General features: G+C 37.6%; 1 protein-coding gene across 6 annotated transcripts in view; it reads right to left on the reverse strand.

Annotated features, from left to right (window-relative positions):
• Positions 1-16,355, reverse strand: part of tnr (tenascin R (restrictin, janusin)) — a 138,914-nt gene that overhangs the window by 44,218 nt on the left and 78,341 nt on the right. For all 6 annotated transcript variants that reach the window (XM_078935139.1, XM_004079342.5, XM_011486829.4 and 3 more), the window contains 8 exons: positions 11,888-12,007; positions 10,678-10,894; positions 10,447-10,553; positions 9,595-9,757; positions 8,058-8,534; positions 2,590-2,709; positions 2,341-2,484; positions 1,675-1,790 (listed from right to left, as the gene is read on the reverse strand). In XM_078935139.1, coding sequence (XP_078791265.1) covers positions 1,675-1,790; positions 2,341-2,484; positions 2,590-2,709; positions 8,058-8,534; positions 9,595-9,757; positions 10,447-10,553; positions 10,678-10,894; positions 11,888-11,971 — 1,428 coding nt within the window. In that variant the 5' untranslated portion in view covers positions 11,972-12,007. The remainder of the gene's footprint in view (positions 1-1,674; positions 1,791-2,340; positions 2,485-2,589; positions 2,710-8,057; positions 8,535-9,594; positions 9,758-10,446; positions 10,554-10,677; positions 10,895-11,887; positions 12,008-16,355) is intronic.

Genomic DNA, 16,355 nt, shown 5'->3' on the forward strand with positions numbered 1-16,355 from the left:
TGCACGGAGAGTGACAGAGGAGTTTTAAGAGGAAACATGAGGAAATGTCAGGGATGGGTAAGAGTGATAAAAATGTAGGAAGACATTTGCTATTTTATTAACAAACTTGGTATCCTTAAAATGCCTAAAAAATCCGTCTCCGAAGAAGATTAAGGGCTTGCTGTTTGGTGGGGTCAAGGGATATTTCTCTCGAGAACACCTTACAGGAAAAAACTCATTTCTGAGATTGAAGTGCACCTACATATACAGCAGGACCTAAAAATAGAAGGTTTTTCTGCTTTTGGACTTTGAACCTGGTCCTGATGTGGAATTGGCAGGAAATGGGATGAGCTGATAAATGGCTCTAGTGCCTAACGACCAGTAAGCTTTCTAAATCACATTAGTTTAGCCAGGTAAGGTTTTAATAGAATAAAAATCAGCAAGAAAGTCAAAACAATTTGGATTTATTGGAAGTAGAATGGAAGTAGAATTATAGCTCATTGTTTACATTTGAAATTTTATACGTTTGGTTTATTGCAGGAGATATAATGTTTACAAGTGTGATACACCAGGTACCCAGAAAATCAAATTGAGTGGTTAAAGTTCTGTCTTTGACATCTCAAGTTTAAGTCATAACTGCCCTTAGGGGTGGATGTAGGCTGTTGTGTATGGGGTATGCAGGAAATTTCAAGGTTGTAGATTGCTCAGTGAGCCTGTTAAGCCAGAATGTTCGTGCACATTTATTTTTATTGGCATGCTGCGGGTAAAGGGGTGGTAGTGAACACTTACAACACATACGGCTAATTAAGAGTGAAGTAAGTAAACCCCCGGCTTGTCATACAGAAAATGCTACAAATGAGAAAATTGGACAACTAATCAGAGCATACATAATTTATGTGGATATCCTACATGCACTTACTTAAATATCACCTGCACACCCTGTGCATGCAGCATTTACAGTATGTGTGTCCAGGCCAGTTACCGCCCCTTACTTATGAATGGATTTTGGCGTAAGGACACCGTACGTCAGCATCACCCGTACGTCATAAATGATTACATCTTAGATTCGCCTTACAAACACTTCACAATACACTCACAACATACAAAACAATGGTACGTTCCATTTTCCTGATGTTCCTTAAGGTGGCTGTACGAGCTTCAAGGGGACTGGAAAACACACCGGCAATGCCTTTAAGATGCAGTACCTTCTCTCTGCCACCCTTCACAGGCCCGAAAACGCCAAAACTCATAGCACCCATATGTGTCAACTGACCTACTAGTGCATGTGACTGATAGTTGAAGCCTAATTTAATTAACTGATTTATAGACATTGAGAGTTATGCATGGCATCTTTGCAAATTAAAATGTGGTGGTTGCTGCTGGTAGTCAATGATTTGTCACAGCATTTAACTTCATTTTGTTGCAGTTTTAAAGTGGGAAACTGCAGATTTTAGCTGATTTTGAAAGGCTAAGATTCAAAGTCATATCAGTAACCTAAATAAGTTTAAGCTTAAGTTTATAAATTAGGTCAGAGTCGGAGCCTAATGCTGTTTTGAAACTTTATTTACACAAAAATGTGTTTTGTACAATTTTAGCAATATAAGAACAACACAATTCAAACACGCCTGCAATCCATTAATGAAGTAATGTCCATATACCCTGTTTTATATTTTGAATAATTTTGTGTTGCTGTACCTGGGGAATGAAGCTAATCTCCCATCCGTCAAAGGAATAATAAAAAGGATTCCACTGGACCTCCACTGACGTCTCTGTGATGGATTTGAAGAGCAAACCATCAGGATTGGAGAGATCTGGAGAACAAGTTGGACATGTATTACAGTTCTTTAGTGGCCCCACAGAAACCATAAATCCTGACTCCATTAAACGTTCAACGTGTCCATTGCTAAGTCTTGTCCTTGCCTGTACTCTTTCCTCATTACACTCTTTTGCTCTACTCTATTGTTGTGAATGAAACTGCTTTGATTAAAACTCTGAAATTGTTTTTACACCTAAGAAGAAAAATCCAAGATTTCTCAGGTAACTTAAGTATGCTGCCTTTCTCCTATGAAGAAAGAAAAAAAAATATTATTATTTTCAATATTTACTGAAGCTAAGTGATGAGTTTAAAATAAAAACCCAAAGCATCAATTCTATAGGATAATTTGCTGTTAAAGACAACATAATATTTATTTTAAAAACAAGCTTAGTTATGGATTAGTCTGAAACCTATTTCATTCTACATGATTGCGCATTTGAAAAATAATAATAAATGAATTATTGTAGTAGTAAATGTAAAAAAAAAAGCAGCCAACTGGACTTCTTAGTTATAATAAATAACACAACATTTAGAGAAGTACTTACAGGTCCACACAGTAATACTGGCTGGAATGCTGATAGTGTTGTTGATGACAGCAAACACATTGATGTTGTACTCCAAGCCTGCCTCCAGCCCTGAAATGGAGCAGCTGGTGGCGTTCCCTGGAATCCTGATTTCGAGCTGCACACCTGAAAAACAGACAAGTAAATAGTTACTCCTGAGATATCCTGAAACAACAGAAAATTACATTGCAACCAAAGCTCCTTGAAAGGTCAACTTCGCTCAGCACTAACCTCCTGGTGTGCTTGGTGTGTAGGTCACTAAGAAATCTGTGATCATGATTGACCCTTCCCACTCCAGGTTGATGGTGTGATCCGTCACTCCTCGCACGTTCAGGTTCATAGCTGGAGCCACTGTGGAAACAATACAATACAATACTCTTTAGCTTAAACGGATCATTTTAGGAATTCATTTCACTCTAGTTAATTTTTGTGTGTAAAAAAAAATCAATTAATTAAAAGTCTAAAAGAAAACTGCTTCTGTTTATTTCACACTGGCTTTAGCTTCACAAGCCTTTCTGTCCTTAGTGCAAACCAGTATATTTTTACATGCCTGACTGAACAGAGACATTTTTCTTTAACTAATGCATCATTTATTTTAAGTATTAGTTACTATGTGTGAAGTGTCAGATATATATATATATAAATTACATGTCGACTAATTGTTTTCCTTGACAAAAGCTCCTAACTGGGTGTAAAGTTAAGTTGGTGGCAGTATATGACATTTATTATGTAAACTGCATCAATTTATGTCTCTCTATATTTATTACTGCTATATAATATTAATGTATGCTTAGTTAGTTTATTTATGATAAAATAATTTGTTTTCCACAACAGCAAAAACAATACATTACAAAGTCCATAGTGCTTGGCTGCAGCTAAAACTGTTTTTAAGATCACCCTTCTGTTACGCACTTATTTACACTTCAGATATTCTATGATTTACAATTAATAACAAACCAATCATAATATGCATGTTCTTAAAAAATGATGGTGTGCTATAAAAAAATAAAAAAAACATTTGTTTTAGCATGAAATGTTCTTTATTCCTGAGTTTCACTCAAGCGAATTGAAAATATATTATCTTAAGCCATCTCCAAAATTATATTTACTTCATTAAATTACTGGCAAAAAAAAGAAAATCAAATTACAAATATCTGCATCTTTCATATTCAATACTTATGTTCCTATAACTGTTATTTCACTTTTTTGTTTGCCTTTTTAGAAAGTAATTATGCTAAAACAGCTTTCACATTTTCTATGCACGCAAAATAAAGTCTCTTCATTTATCCTTTCACTTTTGTATTATTTTTCCAAATAAAGAAAAGCTGTTTGCATATCTCAATAAGAGTTTACTGTCCTCACAGAGGTGGAGGGGTGGCTCACACAGTATATGGTAGTTTGCATGTTTGGCATCCAATTATTTCTTGCATTGCGGCACTTCATATAACTATCCCAAAAAAACCTGCTGATTCCCATCAGGATCAGACGATCATTATAAACTGACATTAGAAAATGTCTGAACTGTAGTTTCAGGAGAAAATACACTATAAAGACAGAAAAGTCGTTGTTTATCAGAGTGAATTCGCTGTTTTTGTTTTAGGTGATATGCAGCTCTTCTCTCTTATTACTCAAACTCCTTGGGTATGAGTTATTTTGGGGGAAAACTTAATGTAAAAATCAACACATTTCCAACATGTTCAGCTGCTTTAAGCTTCAAGACTTGATTTAAGTCCCATCCCTGTTAATTTGCATATTCTCATGACATATTAGATGCAGCTGCCAGCGAGGTACCTTCCCATAAAGCCAATAAATAATTGCTATATTTAAAAAAGAAATGCTCAAACTTCCTCCTGAATGTGTTTCATGTCTGAGCACATTGGTGGCATTCCTGCCATTAAAAAAAAAAAAAAATGGCAGGAGGAAGATGAGGTGGAGATTTTTAAAGCTATAAACAACAGATCTGGTGTTGAATGCAAATTTGGAGGCATGAGCCTGGATGTTTACAGCTCCCACTGCCACAAACATTGAAGGGGTGGATGGGGAGACAAGCCAAGGACATCCAGGAGACGAGGACGAGACAAAAGATTCAAACTGATTTGGTGAGGCACAGACAACAGTGGAGAGCATGAGAAAATATAAGGAATTAATGTGTGAGGAGAGTAAAAAATTAACAAGGGCAGACTAGTACATGAGACACAAAGACAGCTAAGGTAAAAAGAGTGGACAGACTTAAGTAGAAGTGCTGTGTAATGGGGTGGTAAACAACCTATCAACCCTTTGGACACAGAATGTTACAGGGCATCTCTTCCTTAGGGAACTTTTGTGCACCTTAGTGCTTATTTTAAATACTTTCACATCTGTCCAATAGATGAGAGCATGTTGTGTAGCAGCTTGTTCACTTTATTGCAGAGGGGCCAACCTGCAGCATTTTGAGTCAGATTTATTTCATAAGTTTAAATCAACTTTGGTAGGTATAGAGGAAGTAACCAGAAAAGAGGGATCAGCAGGAATCCACTGAGTGGAGGGAGCGATAAAATGAGGTGAAGATGGAGGGGGGACATAAGAGCCTATTAAATAAAAAAAGTTTATTTAAAAGTAAAGAAATAGTTGAAAAGGTGTCATTAATTTAAGAGGATTGACCACATTTAAATAAAAAAACACTACAAGAACAGATGTTTATGCACTCATCACACATCATATAGGCCAGTGTTTTTCAACCAGTGTGCCGCGGCACACTAGTGTGCCGTGGGAGATGGTCAAGTGTGCCGTGGAAAATTGCCCTCATTAACTGATCTAAAAACATTAACCATCTCCAGGAAATCAGCTCTTTGTTCATCCAAACAGGTCCTGATAAAACACTGAGTAGTTAGGAATATGAAAGATCATAAAATACTTATTTCTTTGTGTTTAACTGATTCTATTAAAGACATTTTGATAAGAATGACGGCACCGCGATTTACCTGCAGCTATAACTGTTTTCTGAAAAGTCCCGCAGCTTTTACTGTCTCCACGACTCCACCAATCATTCTTGAAGGCTTAATCACATGTCATCAGTCTGACCAATCAGAAGTGTTTAAAGTCTAAACTTCCTTGTTCCAATTTAGCTCATAACTCACTCATTTCCAACAAAAATAGCAGCTAAAGCTCGTCTTTAGCGATGTAGCTTTCCACAGAATCCGGTATCAGACCGTGGAACAAGTGAACAAAACCATGAAACTCAGAGACGCAAGTGCTTCTGCCGTTTTCTCGCCGTATTCACACTACATCTCCCATGATGCATTGGCTTAAAGGGACAGCGCCTTAGCGTACAATGAGTCGTCCTTGTTACACGGATTGAAACCACAACGAACATACAGTTTGTATGTAACTTAACTTTTATTACATCTTTTAGAAAAAACATCTGCAACTTCCTGCTTTTTCTGCCACAATTATCACAAAAATGCACGTCAGATTGCCGGGGGGGGGGGGGGGGGGGGGGGGGGGGGGCTGTAGATCAAAACAGACTATGAGTTTCTGCTTTTTTTTTGGGGGGGGGGGGGGGTGCTGGTGTGTCGCGGGATTTTTGTCAAGGTTAAAGTGTGCCGTGGCTCAAAAAAGGTTGAAAAACACTGATATAGGCTTTAGATGAAGAAAGTTCACAGATTGTTTAATCAAAAGTTTTGACAAACATTCTTTAAGGGGTGAGAAGGGAGAGCTTTTGATTACTGACCAGAACTCCAAAAGTCGGTCTAATATGCAGTACTCAACTTAACCTGTGGTAGTTCAATTGCTTATAAAAGCTGGAAGTTTTTTGTTTAAATAGAAAAACAAAATTGAGGTATGTTGTTGAATGACAAACGGTCACCCGGAGTCGTAAAAAGCTGTCTAGGCTGCACGGTGGCACAGAGGTTAGCACTTACAGTGTAAAGGTTCAAATCACAGCTGGGACTTTCTGCATGGGGTTTCTCCCCATGCATGCTTGGGTTTTCTACAGGCCCTCTGGCTTTCTCCCACAGTCCAAAAAAGTGCTTCATAGGTAAACTGGTGTACCTAATTGTGCATCTATGAGTGTTTGTGGGAGTGATTTGTGCCCTATGACAAATTGGCGACTTGTCCATGGTGTATCCTGCCTTCGCCCAACAGTAGCCAGATCCTGTGACCCCAAAAGGGTTAAAAAATGGATTGACGGATGGATATTGCCATCTGATATTTAGTTATTGACTGCAAAGTGGGTAGTGCTCTTGCTTCGCATCAAGATGGCGCTAGTTTGAATGCCAGCTGTGTTGAATTTGCATATTCTCCACTTGGGTTTTTGTGGCACTCTGGCTATACTCCCACAGTCCAAAAACATACTTTACAGGTTAATTAGTGTCTCTAAATTGCCCCTAGGTGTGTGTAAGACTGTGCCCCTGAAACAGACTGGCAATCTTTTCTAGGTGTACCAACAGTTGCTGAGTTGGCTCCAGCAGCTCCATGACCCCAAAAGGGAGTCAGCGGATTCTGAAGATGGATGAATGGATGGTATTAGTTATACATTTTTTCAAAAAAGCATTTGGTATTTCGATTATTTTTATTTAAGGTTTTCCATTTTTACCCACCATTGTAATAGGAGTTGACCTAAAGATTCTTAAAGCTATTGCATACAAGAGACATCGTACTTGTAACACTGGCAGGAGCTGGTGTGATGCCACTCAGCTGCACAGAACAATAAAATAAGGCAACAAAACAGACATCATGGGGGAGCTTTGCTACATATGCCTCTACACTTAAATGCTGCAGAATAACACTAATAACTACCACTGTAGGAATCTAAATGTCAGTCGTCACAATTGCAGCATTCAAACGGAAGCAAAAAGCGTTACTACTTTTCAATTTTAACTTCTGGTTTCTTAAAAACGATGATTGAGTATATACTACTGATGAGTTGTTTGTGGAAGGATAAACAGTATTTTAGAGCATGATATACATCAATTTCTTCTCCATGACTGGAATATGTAATTAAGGTTCAACAGCCTCTATTATTTCTCAGAGTAGAAAATATATTGGCTGCAATAATTGAAATGAAAACGTATGCCACTTTCTTCGGCTTCTGATATCGTGAAACACTTAAGCCTGTCACCAAGCATGCCTCTGGTAATTGAACTGCTTCAAATTTGTATTCAACAAACTCTGCTGCATGAGCACTGGCTAATTACAAAGAAATAAGCAATTTATTTCCCTCGCTTGGTATAGATATTAAATAGGGGGGCAGCACAGAGGACTCAGCCTCATTAATACGATTCTCAGTCTTTGTCTGTCCTTGTTCTCCTCTTTGTTGACAGGTATCTCAAATGGAAAAAAAATGATGTGGCAGTTTGGCATGTAGAACTGGCATTGAAAAAAGGCAAAGAAAGTGTCTGAGCTGAAGCTAATGTGACACCTTCGCCCCAAAATGAATGAGTTTTGACAAATGAATACGTTGAAAGGCTTCTGCTGTCCAGGAAACCCACCAGCCTTTTTGTCTGCTTTATTTAAGCAGGAGAGGTTTAGCCTTAACCCAGAAATAATATCAACTTGTTTCACTCTCAATAGCTATTATTTGTGGCATTTACTTTAGTTTTAAAGATGAACCATGGCTAGTATTTGGTAAGCATGCTGCCAACAAGCAAATAGTGTAAAAACTAATCTTTCTTGACAACTGTTGCTGAGTGCATTGCTCAAGAGAAATCTAACAGACTTACCAGAGTTGCAGTCATCTCCAGCGAAGCCATCCTGGCAGACACAGAAACCCTCTTTGCAGATTCCTTTCTTACTGCAGTTGTTGGCACAGTAGACCATCGAACAGTCTTCTCCCACATAACCGGGTCGGCATTGGCAAGTCCCGTTGATGCACATCCCCTGATCCGAGCAGTCGTTGAGACACCTTCCAACCATGCAGTCTTCCCCCGTGAAGGACTCCTCGCACACGCACTCGCCGTCAATACATAAACCACGGCCTGAGCAATCTGAAGGGCAGCGTGGCTCAGAGCAGTTGTCACCTCCAAAGTCACGGTCACACACGCATTCCCCTTCAATGCACATGCCCTGACCAGAGCAGTCATTAGGGCAGCGAGGCTCAGAGCAGTTCTTCCCCGTCCAACTTTCCTCACAGATGCAGCCACACAAATCAAAGCTGAAGCTTCCATGACCGCTGCAGCTTGGGATAAAGTCCAGATGCCCTGCAGAGACATTTGTACACACTGTGAGATTATTTAGATACATTTAGTTGCCTTTGTAATGAGCACCCTAAAGGTCTTAGGTCTTTCTTCTTCTACTTAGGTCTTTCTTCTTCTCTTAAAGATCACCAGTAGGAACCTGATGTTTTTTTTAGTTAAAGACCTACTCTGATATAAATTGTGCTTTTGGTGTTTTTAACATGATCTTGTGGCTTTCTTATGATGATTATGCTCAAAACTGCTTTTCTGAGTATTTCTTTATTTAAATCAATGTGAATCATGAGCAGAAAAAAAACATCTATTTGAAAAAGAGCTTATTTGTGAAGTAGAAAATACACTGCTTCATGTCAATGGTCCCTCCTACAACTCAGAGGTTAATTTCTAATGAACTACATTAACTTTACAGTATCAGAAAATGGCACAGGTTCTTTTTTTTTAACCTAAAAACGGCATAATCATATTGAAAAGACCACTGGAAGCCTTTTCAAAATAGCTTAAAGGATGATCGGAGTAGGTCTTTAAGGTTTAGTTGTTCACATTGGCAGGGTTTTAGAGATTTAAAAGGAGAATAAAAGTGTCAAAACACCCAGGAAAAGCTATTCCAGCTTGTGTTTCCTCATCTCGCCACTATCCGCTTCAACTGAGCATTTTATCCTCCTTCTGATTCTGATCATGACTGCTGGAGAAAATCATATTCTCACCATAGAGATGGGGTCTTTATAGAAAGTGTTTGAAATGGCTGATGGTGTCATTGGAGCAGATCCTTTAAACATAATATATTCTGTCCATTCTATTCCTCTCATATTATAATAGCAGTGGTATCAAAGAATTCTTCACACCATTCAGTACAGTGAAGTAGATTAAAACAAGTTGCTGTCCAGAATCAATAACCTGGTGCCGACAGCCTCTTCTGTTAAACCAGTTTTCCTTACACTTCCTGTTGCAATCCAGGATTGCAACAGGAAGTCTGGATTTTTTGTTGTTGTATTTTTTCTAAAAATCAAAAAGGCTACTTTATTCAGTTTTCCACTTTTAGAATTAAAATCAAAGGAAATTAAGTCACCCATTGCAGAACTTTCTCCACAACATCCAGATCCACATTGAGCCCTGAGCATGGAAACTTCTCGCTCCAACATCTCCACTCTAGTGGCTAACTGCTGGATCGCCATTGTTGCTGGACAACCACATGCTGCCTTCGGGATGTTGATGCGGTGCGTAAACGTTACCTAGGGAAAGACATACAGAAGGTAAACATAGCTAATTGCCGCTGAAATATATATATTTTTTGTGGCAAATTACGATTGTTACTGGTTCAATAAAAGATTCATTTGAATCCACTTTTTTGCTCTATAACATTTCAAAAATATTGCAAGGATTTTCCACAGCTGAAACAATCTACTGGTACTAGGTAAGCCAATGGCATGAAATGGCATTAGTTTCATGCTGCAGCTAACCCACCTGCATGAGTAATTAAAACAATTAAGCTGCCAGCAAGGAAAGTAACAAATTATTATTTCAAGCAAGTATTTCTGAACTTGTTCATGACGCTGAAAAGCCTCATTGACAATGCTGCATTCTAGTCACAGTTTCAATAAAACAACTTAACAGCAGAATAAAAAAAATGACTTTATTTAACATTTTCTTGTAAAAAGTTTGCCACAAGAGTGGAAAAAAGACAGAAAGCTATCATCCAATGAACACAAACGTATTTATGTGACAAAATCTAAAGCTAAAATAAAGCTAATTAATAAGGGATGAAAAAAAATAAGACCAATAACTGCAAATATGTTGTACAAATACAAAAGGAGAAATTGTCCACCTCCAGGAGGATAAACTAAAGATACCTTTCTACCTTTGCATTACCTGCATTTACTTTTTATACCCCTAATGTTAGCAACAGGAATTTTGCTCATACCTGGCTGTCAGCGTCCAGTGTCTGCTCTGTGAATTCTGTTGGCCCAGAACCATCTGGATCCATTGGACCCTCCACTGAGGGTCTGGATCCTAACTCTGCATGGGAATCTGTTGAAACGAAGAAAAGAGATAAAAAAAACACAATCTTGTGTAGATTCCTTGAGGAAAGTTGCTGAAAAAAAGCTAAAATTGTCTTAAAGCACAACAATCAGTCAGATGTCCTCAGTGTCACCTGGGGCTGGTGCTGCAGAGGCGTCCAGGTCAACAGAACACAGTGACTCCAAGGGTACATTGATGTTGTAGACATGGTTAAAGATCAAAGGTTGTTCCTTCAGGGTCTGGTTTGCTGAGGAAGCAGAGGGAGGCTGATCCCCCCCTGGGGTCTGCCTCTTCACTCGGCTGGTTCGAACAAGCTTGTTGTCTCCTGATGGAGCAGCGTGAGCAGCGCCCTGAAGCGGGAGACAGTACAGAACAACAAACCCTCAATGTGCTCAGAACTCATGGGATTAATGTTATTTTCTGTCTATGACTGTATGCTGTAAAAATGATGAAGTGAAGGCACAGAAATGAACCCAGGAGAGCAAAAAATAGAAATGAACAATCCGTTCAAAAAACGTGTTCTTATGCTGAGACAATGATGGTCTCAAAGCCTCACTAAAACACTGGTTTCAGTCCAGCAACTTTACTGTAAACATGTCTCTAAAGTAAATTCTGCAAGCTACTAATCAAATATGGAACTACATTTATTTACGCTCATAAGTAAATATCAGAGGAATCCCCAAAAGTGCTAATGTAACTTTGATAAATTATCATGTGAGTTTTTTCTGGAATGTTTTTTAGCTACAAATGTCAAATTCATGCATGAAAATTAATTCCTGGATGGATTAAAAAAAGATTCTCTGATTATTTGCGGGGCAGCCATGGCGCAGAGGTAGAGGGACCGACCTCTAAAGGTTTGGTTCCCATCCTGTGTGCCGGTGTGTTACAGTGTGCTTGGGCAAGACACTGAATCCCGCACTGCTTCTGATGGTTATAAGTTGGTGCCATCAGTGTATGAATGTGTGTTTGTATGGGTGAATGGAACTGTGACTTTAAAGCACTTTGGGTCTTCTGAGAAGGTGGAAAAGTGCTCAATTAGTATACGCGATTTACCATTTAATGCATGAAAAACTTTGAAAGATGCAAGTATTATTTGGATCTTCCACTCAACAAAACTAAAAAAGCAAGAATGCCTATAGCTATGTAAATGAAAGACAAAGATAAAATCAATGTTACTTTACTGTGCGTTTGTGTTTTTTATTGGTTCTGGATACTGCTCGGAACTAGAGTCATAAACCATGTACTTTTACTATGTGCTTGCATGTTGGGCTGTTTAAAATAACCTGCACCTGATCTCTGTCATTAACAAAAGCAATAAAAATGGAGACAGAAAATAATTTTACCTGCAAAGCAAGTAGCACAGCCAAGGCCAGGATCCAGGTAGTTGCTGACATTGTGGCCAGGTGATGCTGCTCTGCCAGTGGCATGCTGGGAACAATCTTTGCCGCAGTTGTTTGCTAAGACTTATGAGGAGAAGACTGTTTTAGTATGGCTTGTACAGCAAATAATTACAGAGAAATCATTTGTCACAATTTTTTTTTGTTTGTTTGTTTGTTTTTTAACATGAATACATATATTCTTGTTTTTGAATCAGCATTGAGAATAAATGCACATTCATGTTTTTATGTGTACTATGTGTCAGCACAAAGTCTCACTACATTAATTTTATCCTCTGTAAATGATAAATGCCTTTGATCTGATGTAAAATAATTGGCTTTAGCAGAGAAAAAAGGAATCTCTTGAAGGGATTATTAAGGAGTCGGCTAAGAACGAATGGATTTCACCATGCATTACAAAATATTTGATCTTCCCACTTGGGAGCAACTCAGAAATATTGCTCAGGGACGGGGCTGATAGATGGATTTCAGCAGAGTCGCGCTTTGAGTGATGCTACTGTAATCCCTTCTGCGCAGAGTGGGAACTGAGAGCAAGGATCTACTAAAATAAAAGCGTCACAGATGGGAAAAAAAGAATGTGACGGCTTTGAGTTGACACATCACACATCAGCAGTGTCATGTTTGGAGTTTATACTAGAATTGTCTTATTTTGTTTTTTGTGGTAAAATATTTTAAAGTATTTCAAACTGAACCCTTCATAAATAAGACACAGATGTCTTTTTTTTTATCTTTGTGATAGCAAATATATTTTTAAATCTATATTTGAACTTGCTTTTAGTTTTTGTCGTTGTGAATGTGTGAACAGAAGGCAGAAAATAAAGATCTATGTAGTCTGTATTGAAGAAACTCTTGTCTTAACAATTGATCTCATGTTGGTGAAGCAGGCTGTTGTTCTCTGCAGGTGCCTTTTGTGATAGCCAGATGGAAGTCTTCTTATCTCACCTTGCTGGCTCGAGTTTTTTTTAATAATTTAGGTAGAAATAGCAGCAACATTGGTGTATTTGCACATAAATGAGAAACAGTCAGACTTCCACTGTGTAAGGCTTCCAATTCACAAAAGAATCAGGTCTTTCCTTTTTTTTAAATGGATGTCTTGGATTTTCTGTTCACCTGTTCCCTAAAAGAAAGTTACAACTTTACTTTTTGTTGGGGTTTTAGGTCCTTTACTGTAGATTTAGCGCCTTGAGTTTGTCCGTCTATCTTTGAGAAAAGTTTTGCATCATTGCATAGCAAGGACACTCGCATAAACAGAGCTGACACAAACAGTACGTCTTGGAACATCCATGAGACAAAGACAGCTGCTCATATCTTACAGTATGCAGCATGTCTCCTTGCAAACAGGACTTCGAATGCTCCCACAAAATACTTCAGTGTTAGTGGCTGCCAAGCAATGTCCTACGCTGAAAAGATTAATCGCCTTTATTCTAAAAACCCTGCAAGCACGTAGTGGCAGTAATTCACTTAGCAGTAGACAGGCATGAAAAGGAAAGAGTTGGGACCAAATCTCTTTAGAGGTACTGGCTAAAGCAAAGGTCACTAAGTAAGTCAAATTTAGAGGAAATCATCACAGAAAAAGCAGCTACATGCATGTTTTATCTTGAAACAGGCATGACAGAAAGGTCTGACCCCTTTTACACAATTCAAGCTTACATAATTGCAATGCATGCAGAAATGTTAAACTTGTCCACGCACAAATCATCTATTTTATATTTTTCTGAACGCATAGGCTTCTATTCAATTACTTCAATTTTTGCTTTACTTGTTAAGCTTTTATTGAAGATTCTTAAAGCAATTCTTCTTCTCTTCTCCTTCAACACTTGGATCTCAAAGTCTTTTAGTTCATCTTTAAACAAGGCTGTTAGACCTACCGAGAAGCCTTTTTTAGACTTACTAATTTATTACCCCAAAATCACAAGTCTTTTTAATTTGACCTTTTCTATTTATGTTTTACAATGAATATATAAAATATGTAAACTGTCCAGTGTTGGGAAGTTACCCAGGTTTTTATTATTTGTGATGGACCTTTAGGACATTTTGAATATGATTATTACAAAGTCCTGTACAAGGTTTTCTCTGAAGTTATATGCAAAAGGTATTGTCTACATTCTAAGTTTAGATGTACTGGTCAAGCTCTTGAATGGTGCATCACATAAAACAGTATTTAAATATATACCTTTTAACTGCAGCTTTCTAATTTTTGTTATTATTTTGAAATGTCTTGTAAATATGATTTTGACATGTTAGTACAAGATTATTATACAATATGTGTTGTTGCAAATATGTTTTTTTGTATTTTTTTTTTATTTTGCATCTTCTAATTATCCTTGTCACAAGCCAGTGAGATATTTATAATGAATTTATTGATACATATTTGATGATTTTGTGACATAATGTTTCTTTTGCATCATACAACTGCTTATGTTAGCGAAAAGAAATTGTTAGAAATTCTTTTTGATTGTTGTGCAAGCTTTTCAAGCTAAGTTGCAATCTCGTTTAACAAGAAATGTATGCAAATATAATTATTAGAAATAAAGTTTAACCTCAAATACAAAAAGGGTTTATACAGATATACACTTTGTGTGTCTGATAATTTAAAACCCCCTATTGTAACAGCAAAATCTGTCCAACACAAGAGGCCTTCACATCTTATCTGCATCTCATTTCTTTTCGAGTCCAGCTGCTGTACCGGAAAAGTTATTTATAAATAAATAATTGCACTTTCCAATTAGGTGCTGCATTTCAAGACAATTTAAACATCCAGCATGAAATTAAATAGAGGAAGTAAACATATGAAAAACAAAATGTTCAGTCTTACACCGACACTGTGGTCAGTGATTCACAATGCAGGCTGATGCCCACAAGCATTTCTGTTTAGAGCAAAATTAGCTTTTTCGTGGAAGCTTAATAATGAGAGGTCCACTTATTTAGAATGACGACAATCAACATGCTGGAGGAACAAATAATGGGCTCAATATTTTCACTTTTTAAAGAAAGAGCACACATGCATTTGAGCGAACATGACTCCAGCAATACTTAGTCTCTCATTGTGTGATCACATAATGGAAGTTATTACAGAAAATGTATTTCCCCAGAGTTGTAAACATCTTCTGGCAGTGACAATACATTGTGACCAAAATGTTGTAGGATTAAGGAAAATACACCAGTGTAGAACAAGAAAAAAATGACAATGTACCTGCACTGATATTAGTCAGAATATTTTCTCCATGTACTAAACGAATTCAAACATAAAAGAAAAAAGACTGAATGGGTTTTACGAGTAAAAAAAAAGTTATCCCTGATAAACATTTTTTGAGTCAACAGGCTTCAAGGCTGAAACAAATAGATTTTTGCTGACATGGTTAGGAACAACACTCAAGTAGGCTGTGGTGTTGTAAACATGCTCATAGGTAAAAAGAATGCCAAGGAAATATCCCCCAAACCATGACACAACCACCAGCAGCCTGAACCCTTGATAAATCCCAGCAGATCAGCAGTTTCTGAGATACTCAGACCAACCCATCTGAGAACAACAACCAAGTCACTTCAGTCACCGTTCTTCCACATTTTGATGCTCGGTTTGACCTGCAATAGATTGTCTTTACCATGTCTACATCCATTGATGCATTAAGTGGCTGCCATGTGATTTTTGTTAAAAATAGAATAGAAAGTTGTGTTAACGAGCAGTTGGACAGGTGTACCTAATAAAGTGGCCAGTGAGAGTGCATGTCAATATTTTGAACTTTTGAAATCAAAAGTTTGAGGAAAAGTATGTATATAAAAGAAATATAAGCATGACTAACTTTAAAGCACTAGGTTTACATTTAATGCACCAGTTGTAATATTGGGAAAAAAAAAAAAAAACATTTAACACTGTCTTGAAGTGCATCTCTGTGAGGAAAAGCAATACTGTACCTTCAAGCTGAGAGACTATGTTCATTTTTTTTCTATATGACAATGCACAGTAGCATTAAATGAACTGCAGGTGCTATATTTAGACAAGGTGAAAAAAAAAGTCAACCAAAGCTAAAATATAGCAATTTGACATTTGCTGGGTGAAAAGCAATGCAGCACATGTGACAGACGGATTGGCAATAGTTCAGTTCCTTGATTCTAATCCTTCTTTTTTCTCTGGACTTGCTTGTGTATGAGATGTGTGCTCAGCTTGCCAACATTTTATGGCCCCGTTTATTCTTTGTTTTTGTTTTTTTTTTAAACAAAACTTCCGGAGCAACAACACTGTGTATCCATAAAGAAATCAGAGATTTGTATGCAGAAGTGCACAGGAGGTTTGAATCTGTGACTGCAGAGATATAGGCTGCACAAACTCAAAATTGACATGTTGAAATGTATGAAGACAGGTGTTGTCTATATGCCGTGGGTTTAAAGATTCAGGAAATAATGTGATGTCTGTGAA

This window comes from Oryzias latipes, chromosome 17 (genome assembly GCF_053564925.1).
Source record: "Oryzias latipes strain Hd-rR chromosome 17, Olatipes_Hd-rR_3.1".
Classification (NCBI taxonomy): Eukaryota; Metazoa; Chordata; class Actinopteri; order Beloniformes; family Adrianichthyidae; genus Oryzias; species Oryzias latipes.